An 11,189-nucleotide genomic window follows, 5' to 3' on the forward strand; every position below is an offset into this window, starting at 1 on the left:
AGTCCATGCTAGCAAGGTCCAGTGAAGTGTGTGTGTTGGGGGATGAAGTATCACACCAGCAAGCCAAGCCAACAGGAAAGGATGGTAAGAAGAACTCCCTTTCTTTTCCAAGGGGAGTGCGAGAGGAAAAATAAACTGATTTCTGCCACTGGCTTTGCCTGGACTTCAGCATCTGCTGTCTGAGCACCAAATACACAGAGCGAGCTCTCCCCTACATACCAGACACCACAGACACACACACACACACACACACATACGCACACGCGCACACACGCACACACATACGCACACACACACACACACACACACGCACATACGCACACGCGCACATACACACACGCACACGCGCGCGCACACACACACACAAGCTTGTTGCTTGTTCTCACTCCTAGTGGCATTTTGGACATGTCTCCAGTGCACGCAATGCACAGGCATAGAGAGCTCCAGAGAGAGCGGCAGGAGGAGTGGGGAGTGGGGTGGGGGACAGAGAGAGAGAATTAGAGGGTAGAGAAAAAAAGAAAGAAAGAAAGAAAGAAAGAAAGAAAGATGTTCCTGGCCTGCTGCCAGCATTTGAAATCAGCACAGTGTTCTGAGAGGGTTTGAAGACTATGGCAAGGGTTGGGCTGCCCTGCCAAGTCCCAGGGCCCCTGGGAAGCCTGACAGACTGGGGTCTGAGCCAAGAGCGGAGGCCTCGGTTAGGTGCTCAGCGCCCAAGGCTCACCCAGCCCCTAAGGCACCCCCACCCCCTAGCTCCTGAGATACCCCCAGCCCCTGAGCGCCCCCACCCCCTAGCTCCTGAGATACCCCCAGCCCCTGAGCACCCCCACCCCCTAGCTCCTGCGATACCCCCAGCCCCTGAGCGCCCCCACCCTCTAGCTCCTGAGATACCCCCAGCCCCTGAGCGCCCCCACCCTCTAGCTCCTGAGATACCCCCAGCCCCTGAGCGCCCCCACCCTCTAGCCCAGAGCTGCTTTGCTGGCTACAGTCAAACTCTCAGGTTAGAGGACAATGGCTGGATGGCACAGAATGCGGTTCACACGGGACCAGAGAGACTACCCCATTCACTCAGTTCAACTGGAGTTCAGCGCAACAAAACAACCGAGACTGAAAGTTGCCAAGAGTGTGCACCCACCTACACACGTGCACATACACACACACACACACACACACACACACACACACACACACACACACACACAGGTTCAAAAGGCCGCCATTCAACCTGCTGCACCTGTGAAGTTTTTATGGATAGTTAAGAAGGCTCCTAAACCTTCCAATTGTCCTCTTGCCCATGCTTTGCACAAGACACACACACTAGACGACTCTAAGCAGCAGTACCTCCCAATACAAGCTTCCCCCAGCCCAGAGTGACCCCGCCTCCTTTAAGACAGAACATAGCCATGAAGTCCTCCACCTGTGTGACCTCTGACCTCAATTATACACACATCTTTTCCCAGTTCCCTGATGCCTGGGACCTGCGCAGGAGTTCTGGTGCTAAGTGCTAAAGTGTCTCACACACACACACACAGAGTCGGAGAGGCCGGAGTAGCTGGAGGTCTAGACTCTGTTGCGGACCCTTTCTCCCCCCCAACCCTCTTCACCCGACTCTCTGCTGTGGGGGGCGGGGGCGCGGGCGCGTGCTGCTTTAGGAGAGGGGGCTCTGGGGAGGTCTTTGCGGTTTCAGCCAAGATCAAAGGACAGTTTGTTTTCCAGTCCTCCCGTGACTCACTGTCAGGCAGCACAATGCCCCATTTTTTCAAAGGCCAGGCTGAGCTCCAGTGCCCTGAACCTAGCACCTGGGGGGGGGATCAGAGAGACAGGGAGAAAGAGAGAAAAAGAGAGAGAAAACGCCATCCAGAGCGGCTCATTCTCCATGGCCCCAGTACCATCTGTCTCACTGCACTGTAACTGTTAAGACGCAGCCCTGTACGAAGGTGACACTAGGTGGCTACGAACGGGTGCTGTGAGGAGGTCTAACCCCTCTATAGGCAAGTAAGGTATATGAATGTCTCAACGCCCCCTACGCGGGGCAACTCTGTCTCTTCCTAGCTCTCTTGACTTTAATTAAGTCACACAGTACTTCTACTTACACTCACTAGGCAGGATTAAAACAAAAATTCTGCTGACTCCACAGCCAACCACTAGCAGTTGATACGATGCCCGGGACTACAGCAATCCTGGCTTAAAAGGGCCAGAGGCCACCCAGGTCTCTCTTCAGGCACAGACCTGGACACCTTCTAGGCGGACTCTGGTCCTGCTTTATACTAGGAGCCCCTCCCCCCACTAGAGCAGGGGCATACCATTCACTGGTTCTGGGAGACACGAAGAAATGAACAAAACAGAAAATGCAATAATCACATTAATATATCAACAAGCAGTAGCAAAATTATGGCCATTTCATCGTTAATACGTGTGTACACTTCCTCCATAAAGACGATCGATGATCAGGTAGCTTAATCTGAAAAATATCTCTCTATTACAGTCATCCTTGCAACGTTTTCCCCTTTCTCCAGGATCTGAATGGACTGTTCTGGACCTGTAACGGGTTGGTGTTGGGCACATTGTCATCCTGGAGTGTGAAAACAGGTCTGGTGATGTGTTAGGGTTTGAGTGAGACCAGCCAAAGCCGAGACTTCTGGGTCACAGAGACCCATGACACAAATGTTTTGAGGAACAGATAGTGTACTGGAAACTAACTGGATCCAGGAATATGCAGGCACACACACACACACAAACACACAAACACATATAAGAATGCATTCAGTCTCTTAAGGATTCTTGTTTCACAGAAAAAAAGATCTTAAAAATATGGAAGCACACAACACACACAAAGGTGGGTAGAGAGTACACAAGACAAAACACCACACACACACACACACACACACACACACACACACACACACACATACACACACACACACACACACAGTGAGGCATCCAGGCTCGAGCAGCTCCACAGAAGTCTTCCTTCTCTAAATTTGGATGGATTCTCTTTCCTTTTCTCAGCCAATTTAGGACAAACAGCCCTCCCACCATCCATCCATCCATCCATCCATCCATCCATCCATCCATCCATCCATCAATCAATCCATCAATCCATCCAGCCTCCTTACAGAATCTTCACACCCCCCCTGCGCCAAACCCAACCACCCAACCACCCACCCCGAAAACGCAATTCCAGAGATCCTCAGTCGTCTCTCTCCAATGTCTCCACGTAAATGGGAATCAGCTTCCAGGAGCTTGGAAATAAATCCCCTCAAATTCTGCAGGATTTGGGCCGAGGAGCGCAAGCTGGAGCCTCACGAGCTGTTGCCAGCGCCATCAGGACGTGGACCGTTCTGTCTGCGCAGCCCGAGAACGCAGCTATCCTCCCCTGGAGGAGAGGGGTGGTCCAAAGCCACAGCGGCCAACAGGCTTCCGCAGTCTTTTCCTAACCCCCGGGATGAGTGGCACACACTGTACTGGACCGGGAGGAGTAATATGGTCATCAGGGCAGGCGTGGTCTGATTGGATTTGTCATTGGACAAGGCATGGAGCAGGCAATACAGAAGGGTCAGGGTTTGTTTAATAAAGCAATCAGATGCCTGATTACACACGTGCGTGCGCGCACACACACACACACACACACACACACACACACACACACACACACACACACATGCGCACACGCGCACACACACACATGCACGCATGCACACACGCGCACACACACACACACACACACACACACACACACACTCCAGATTTGTGTCCTTTTCTGCTCCAGGTCTGACCTCTCCTTCTGAGCCTTACGCATAGTTATCACAAGTGCCTCTTGGGAAATGTAGTATTTCCTGCTCTGGGGTGGATTATGCAGCATTAATAAGAGAAAGATCACATACCCAGCAGTGTCTCCGATTACACTGCACAACTGTTTTGCATACAAACCAGAGGAAGTCTAGAAAAGTCTGAAATGCGACAAAACTGAGATGAATGAGGGGGGTTTTTGCTTTCTGTCTGTCTATGTCTATTAGGACAGGCTGAGTGTGTGCAGAACACCATGTGTTTAAATCCACTCTATGCGTCATTAATCGTTAAACTCAGGCAATACTGCCAGCGACTGCATGGATCTGCTGTCATGCCAAATACCTCATTGACTGCACACTGAATAATCGCACACTCACAGGGTTTACTCTCAATACAGGACAGCTCACACACACACGTGCGCTCACATGCACAAAAACAAAAAAAAACAACACACAGAGATTCCTGACTCCATCTCTCCTCACTGTCCATCTGGACAATTCCAAAGTTACTCACACACACCCACACACACACACACACACCCACACACCCAGAAAGATACTTCGGCACAAATGTGAGTGTGCTCTCTGTCCATGTATTACCAGAGTCCACTTTCTGTTATCAGTGGAATGTGCCATAGGAGTGCTTTCATGCTCATACGCAAGACTACAAGACTACATGATACATACACACACACACACACACACACAGACACACATAATGTATTAGCTCGCTGGAACCTGCTTACACTATACTGTCCAAAAAAAAAAAGGTTGCTGGGAGGTCATGTGACTAGCTATTAATTACCTAACCAATGCAGTTTTGAGTGTGGGGAGTCCTCAACACCCAGAGGACATGCCAGCATCTGACGTGAGAGGCGATGCTCTGAGTATCGTCCTATCATTTCCCTCCTACTTACCTCATGTTTTACCTGGAGGGCAGGCGTGCCACGCTAGTAGCCTACATTCGCTCCCCCGCACCCTGTGGCGTAGTTACGGAGGCACGCCAGGCTTAAGCCATCTCTCTCTATATAAAGCGTCTGCGGAGCTCTCATTACATCGGCTAATTTGGAGCCGGTCGACGACAGACCCCCACCGCTCCACTCGCCTGCTTCCCGGAGGAAGCGGCGAAACCGTGAAGTGGGCACGCGCGGAGCGCGCACGCGGCAGTAAAACACGGGTGACCGGGCAGAAAGGCGACGGCGAAAAAGTTGGGGGGAAGGAATGTTTAAAAGAGTCTGCCTGCGCAAGCGCACATTCAGGGCAGGGGAGCGAAGGAGAAAAGTGAGCAGATGTGCAACTTTTCTCATGGCGTACAAGTAAGGACAGCAGTGCTTCAGAGCAGATCACATATCACTGTGGGACAGAGCACCTGTTTCCTCCCACCACGGGAGCCATTACTGTTACACCCTCTCCCTCCCCCTCGCACTCTCTCTCCCTCTCACCCCCCTCCCCCCACGCCTGTCCGCTAACATCAACCATTAGATCATGGCTTGGCTCAGGGCAAAAACACCTTGACATCCAGCAATACCTCCCACTGGCCCCTGGCCTGCACGCCCGGGTTCAGATGTCGAAGAGGATATGGTGGGGGGGGGTCACAGAGCTGAGAGGGAAGGTAGAAAAACAGCTTTCGCCCTCTCGCCCTCTCGCCCTCTCGCCCTCTAATCACTTGTTGCTTAAGATGAAGCAGAACAGCTGGTGTGTCTCTACCAAGCCCTGTCTCCTGTACACCCACTCAGAGAGACACACGCACACGCTTTCTCTCTCTCTTTCTCTCTCTCTCTGTCTCTCATTCGCAGACACGCACATGCCCACACGCACACTGAAGATGAATGACACACACAGATGTTCAGGCTCGCGGCTCACGCCCCGCGGCCTAGCCGAATCCCTTCTTCTCTGTCGCCGCCCCGGAGAGCAGCGCTTAGCGCCCCAGCCAAACAGCTGCACGTGGGGAGGCCGGCCGAACGTGGCAGGACGTGACAGGACACGACAGGACGCGGCAGGACGTGACAGGACGCGACAGGATGCCAAGCCATGCTGCCAGTCGCCAAGCGCTACTGGTGAATCACAGCGGGGCGCAAACCCAAACTCTCGCTGAGGTGCAGCCCTGCATAAATCTCTGCATTTAACAATGTGCACGGATCATTTCTGATTATTTATACTGCATTCTCTAACTGGCTGCATCGTTGCCTTTCTTTTTTAGCCGCACACACACTGCACACGCATACGCACACGAGAACTTCTTGCTGCTGCAGCGTATCGGCTGAGTTTCACTCCTAGGTTAGCAGGTGTGCACACTGTCATGCTTCCCCAAACAGCCACTCCTTGGTGGGCCGAGGGGCTCGGGCCGCCCTGCCACCCTGCCATGCTGCCCTGGAAAGGCCCTGCCAAGAACCGGGGCCCAGCAGGGTGGAACATTTACTGGAACAGTGTCAAAGTAAACAACAACAAAATTGGCTGATCCTTCACAGAGTAAGTCACTGAAAATGCCAAAGTGCCCCCCGCCCCCCCCGACACACACACAAGATCTCCTCCCACACACACACCCACACTGTTTCTCTTACGTAAACTGCATAACCACATCATCGTGCATTCTTACCTTGCATCCGCTGTGAACACACTCTCTGTACCCTTTCACACATACCCCCAGAAGACAAAGCTTGCCTCAACACCCAGTGCAGCCCCGGGGTGTTTCTCAGTGGCAGTCAGGGCACAAAAACCTACTCCTTATCTCTGCTTATGATGGATGTCATCACACAGGCCCAGTCAGAGACGATAAACAGCACTCAGAGCGTCTAGCTCTCCCGTTCCCTGACTTTGGGCCACGGGTGGAAGACGCACGGTTTTCCTCTCCCATAAACGTTATTGCCCCTACAAACGTCCTATTGCTCCTCCTGCCAAGCGGGTTATGGAGCGCCAAGAGCCGTAAATCGAATCATTGCGGCGTGCGGCGACGGATCTGGTGCAAACGGACGCTAACGCGTGTACCAGAGCCAGAAGCCACATGCTTACCTTGTGTCTGGTGGCAGCAGGAGCCGTGCGGTCCGCCCCGCCGTCGCGCTTCATGTTCTGGCCGGCCAACACCATGGACTTACATTCCACGCAGGAGCCGATGGTGAGCCGCTTGCCGTCGTCCACCACCAGGGTACGGCTGACCCGCGGGGCGTACAGGAAGACGGGCAGGCGGGCGACGCTCACTGCCCACAGGCCCAGTGGCCTCCTCTTCTCCCGCCGGCAGAAGAAACAGACGAAGGAGTCACAGCTGTACTGGCGGGACCAGGGGCTGCTGGACGGGCCGGCGCCCGAGCCCTCATGCTGGGCCCACTGGCCCAGAAGGTCATGGTAGCAGAGGGCACAGGCCGACACCAAGCCGGTGGCGTCGGCCGGGCGAGCGCGAGGCGCCGGTGGGTGCACGGCAAGAAAGGGGAAGAAAGGCTCCTTTTCTCCGCATCGACCGGGGGGGTTGACGTGCAGCTGGTGGTCCGCCCCCACTGAGAGTTCCGTCCCACACAGGTAGCAAGCCGAGGTATGGCCTGTCGCCGCGGCCACCCGGACGGAGGTGGAAATGGTCGCCTGCGCTACCCCGGGTCCGGTCGAGAGCCCCCCCCCTCCGGCGGCCTGGTGGTATCTGCCAAGGAAGGTGCTGACAGAGGCGATGAGCTCCTCGCTGAGGCAGAGGCGGTACGCAGCCCAGATGTCCTCCAGGATGACGTGACAGGCGGCACAGCAGTGCACCTGCCCGTCGCGCATGCCCCGGGCATTAGGCGGGCATGGCAGCTGGTTTATGAAAGGGAAGTACATCACGCCTCGGGCCTTACCTGCCCCGGCCCGGGCGTACGCCACTCTCACCTCTCCCCGGCAATCCTGCCCGCACAGGTAGCAAGCCTCCCTAGCGGGGTGCGCCAGAGGCAGAGAGGCCAGGGTGTGAGCAAGGGGCTGGATCTTGGGCGCGAGGTCCCCCCACTGAGGCCTGGCCCCGTCGGCGCTGCCAGACGGGGACAGGGCGTCGGTGGAGGCCACATCGAGCGGGACCACATACAGGCGCTGGAGCACGGGCACGGCGGCCAGCTCGAAACCCCGCCACTGCTGCATGAGTGACGAGTGGCAGCTGGCACACACCAGCGTGCAGCCGCCCGGGCTGAGGGGCACGGCGCCTGGCGGAGGTGTGTGGAGCCACAGGACGGGGAAGAAGGGCTCATCGGCGGCTCGCTCCTGTTTCTGCACGCACACCTTGAAGCGCCGGCCCGGGGACAGCCTGCCGCCGCAAATGTAGCACGCGCACTCGTCGACAGACAGACCGGGCTGATGCCTGGCTACCTGCGCGGCTTCTGCCTGGCCGTCAAGCGGGGGAGCGGCACGCTCCCTTGCGCTGCTCCCGTCTTCCCGCTCGTCGTCGCTCGTTACGTTAATCTCGTTGCTGTCAGACGCGTCGGAGTCGCCGGACGCGTGAAACTGATGAAGAGCATAGTGCCGCGCGGGGATGTCGGCGTCGGGCTGGCAGGCAACCTGCGCGCCAACAGGTGACAGGGGCGCAGTTACATCGCCAACATCTGCGCCTTTACGGCCCGGGCGAAAGAGAAGATGCTGCAGTCTCGCGTTACAGCTGCTGTCGGCCGGGGGCTGGCGCACGGCGGCATGTATGGCATTTCGCTCCGGTAGCCGCTGCTTGTTGCGCATGATGATTCCGTTGTCTTGCACAGGTGTCTCGACAGAAGGGCCGCCATACCCGTGCGGTGCCAGACTCTCCTGGAACTGGGCCAGCGACACCGACGACATATGGTTCATCATTTTAGATGCACGCCGGGGCGGCACGACGCCGTCCGCTTTCGGCGTTTCCTGAGCGGCGTAGACACTGACAGGGTAACGGATCGCCCGCTGCGAATCGGGACTGCTTTTAACACCGACGGCGCAGTTGTTCCTCGCACCATCCCTGGACCCTCTGCTAACGCCAGAGGCTTTTAGAAACCCGTCCTTATTCCCACCTCTGTCCATCACATCCGCCTCTTGGTCGGACACGTTTTCGTTGTCGGAGAAAGACGAGAGATCCGATTCGTTGCCCTCGCAGTTCTGACTGCCGCCGCTCCCTCTCCTCTCCAGGTCGTAGGTGATGTTCCATTCTTGGGGAACCCGGCGCGCGTCGCACTGATACGGCCTCTTTAGCCAGTACATGCGCTTCTCGATCGGCGTGCGGCTCCGCTCGAACGAGTTCCACTGCTCCCCGAGGAAGCAGTGGCACACTGCGCAGACCAGAGCGTGACCGTCCGGGCTGACTTCCTCGGCGCCCGGTGCCGGCTCCTGGCTCTGCAGGAACGGGAAAAACGGACCGCTCTCTCGCTGATGTTGCACTTGCAACTTTTGCTCTTTTCCTGCGCTCACGCCGCTTCCGCATATAAAGCAGTGGACCGATGTCATACCGTTACGGGCTGGTTTGCGTGCGTCGCCCGGCGATGCACGCTCGTCCGCGGGCAAAGCCGCAGCCATGAGCCGGCGTTTCCTCGATACCGGCGCCGTATCCTTATCGCGGAGGTCGCTCATTTTCCACGCGGAACGACATCCGTGTCAAAAAGTCACGACAACGACACGGTGAATCGAAACGTGGCGCCGTAACCCGTGCTTTGCATGCACTTACATACATGCAAGTGAAACTCGCATGTAAACTTCAGACTTCAGCAATCTCGCACAACGACCGCGAGCTCATTCGGAGGTGTTCCGAAAGCCTAGAAAATCCCGTGAAAGCGCACATAGGTCTCGAGAAAAGAGCGACGTCCTGTATTACATCCAGCCGTGTGCGTTCCGGCGAAAATCCATGAGTAATTTGAGAAGATAACCCTTGTTAGAGTCGCGGGTCGCCTCTCCTCTAGCGAACTTCCCTGCGCTCTGCAAACTTTGGCTGCTAACTTGCTCACACTGTACACAGCGCCATCTCCAATTTACCAGATCCGTTTCAGGGGAACCACGACGCGGCTCCCACGTTCTTGCAGCTCGCCCAAACACTGAGCCTCCGGCGCTGCCTCTCAACATCTGTCTCTCAACATCTGTCTTGTAAAATGACCACCAAGAGAACAGAAGCGCAACTTCACAGCCCGTCCTTTTACGTTAAACAAACGATCGAAACCTTGAGGATTAACACACATTCTCACTTTCCACGCAACCTACATTTACGCGTTACATTTGACCCGCCTCCCCTAACCCCGCTATCAGCTTGGAATTATAACTCATAACGTACTGGCAGAAAGTTTATTTCTATGTAAAAAAAAATGTCTATCGAGTACGTGATCACTCCCTACAAACACACACACACACACACACACACACAGAGAGAGAGAGAGAGAGAGAGAGAGAGAGAGAGAGAGAGAGAGAGAGAGAGAGAGAGAGAGAGAGAGAGAGAGAGAGAGAGAGAGAGAGAGGAAAACCATCCTTTTAGAATGTTATTTCTAATCAAATGTTAAAGGAAATAACCTTTGTTCTTTATCTGCTTTATTTTTTCCTTATTACTTACAATGCAAGCTGCTGTGTAATAGTGAAAGCGAATGAACTGTCGTGCTCACCACGCCAGAAGTGCACGTGTTTAAACGCGCATGGCTCAGATGTAGGTGCTACTTGAGCATCTGCCTAAGTGACAGAAGCTTTGGTGGCCCAGTAAACCTTAGTCACACCCTAAAACCATATACCTTATTGAAGGGAACTTAGTTACAAACACACACACACACACACACACACACACACACACACACACACACACACACACACACACACACACACACACACAAACACACATTCACCATGTTTTCCAGGGAGGTCAGCAGTCAGACCCATATTGCATATGTGCTTCCAGGCAGTAGTGATTTCATTCTCCCCCTGACTCGTCTCATACATGACTCAGGAAAAGCAGCATGAGCACGCCTTTCAGCGTTTGGGTGTGGCTTCCTCTGTGACCTACACAGGAGTCGTCTATGACCAATCGAATCTCCCTCTCAGAGATGAAATAGGGAAATTAGCAGCTCAGCTAGGAAGGAGCACTGGCTAGCAGATCAGGTACACCGACATGGAAGTATTAAATAAAGGCTTGACATGTGTGTTTCCTCTTTCTCTGTTTCATCTCTCTCTCTCTCTTTCTCTCTTTCGCTCTGTCTCTCACTCTCTCTCTCTCTTTCTCTCTCTCTCTCTTTCTCACACACACACACACACACACACACACACACACACACACACACACACACACACACACACACACACACACACAGAAGCTGTTTTCAGCCTCCCACCACCTTGTTTTTACAGAAACTCACAAAGTGGTTTCAGAATTCATTAAAAGTCGTTTCCTCAGTACATATAGAGCCACAATACTACAGTCATCCAAACACGGGTGTGTTTCACGGACAACACTAGAGTTATCCAAACACTGGT

The 11,189-nt window shown here is 54.5% G+C and overlaps 2 protein-coding genes across 5 annotated transcripts in view; both read right to left on the minus strand.

Moving 5' to 3' along the window:
* The window catches only part of gse1 (Gse1 coiled-coil protein), a 162,415-nt gene extending 154,578 nt beyond the window's left edge, over nucleotides 1–7,837 (minus strand). For 2 of the 4 annotated variants that reach the window (XM_035525146.1, XM_035525144.1), the window contains exon 1: nucleotides 6,795–7,837. In XM_035525146.1, coding sequence (XP_035381039.1) covers nucleotides 6,795–7,583 — 789 coding nt within the window. In that variant the 5' untranslated portion in view covers nucleotides 7,584–7,837. Of the gene's footprint in view, nucleotides 1–6,381; nucleotides 6,431–6,794 lie in introns of those variants that run through there. The other 2 variants (XM_035525145.1, XM_035525153.1) reach the window with 2 other exon arrangements.
* LOC118241225 lies at nucleotides 7,583–9,705 on the minus strand. The gene is made up of 4 exons (XM_035525449.1): nucleotides 9,689–9,705; nucleotides 9,197–9,296; nucleotides 7,632–9,083; nucleotides 7,583–7,600 (listed from the first exon to the last, which is right to left on the minus strand). Exons 1-4 carry the CDS (start codon nucleotides 9,703–9,705, stop codon nucleotides 7,583–7,585), a joined length of 1,587 nt encoding a protein of 528 aa, XP_035381342.1.
* Nucleotides 9,706–11,189: the final 1,484 nt, after the last annotated feature.

Source organism: Electrophorus electricus, chromosome 4, assembly GCF_013358815.1.
Source record: "Electrophorus electricus isolate fEleEle1 chromosome 4, fEleEle1.pri, whole genome shotgun sequence".
NCBI classification, from domain to species: Eukaryota; Metazoa; Chordata; class Actinopteri; order Gymnotiformes; family Gymnotidae; genus Electrophorus; species Electrophorus electricus.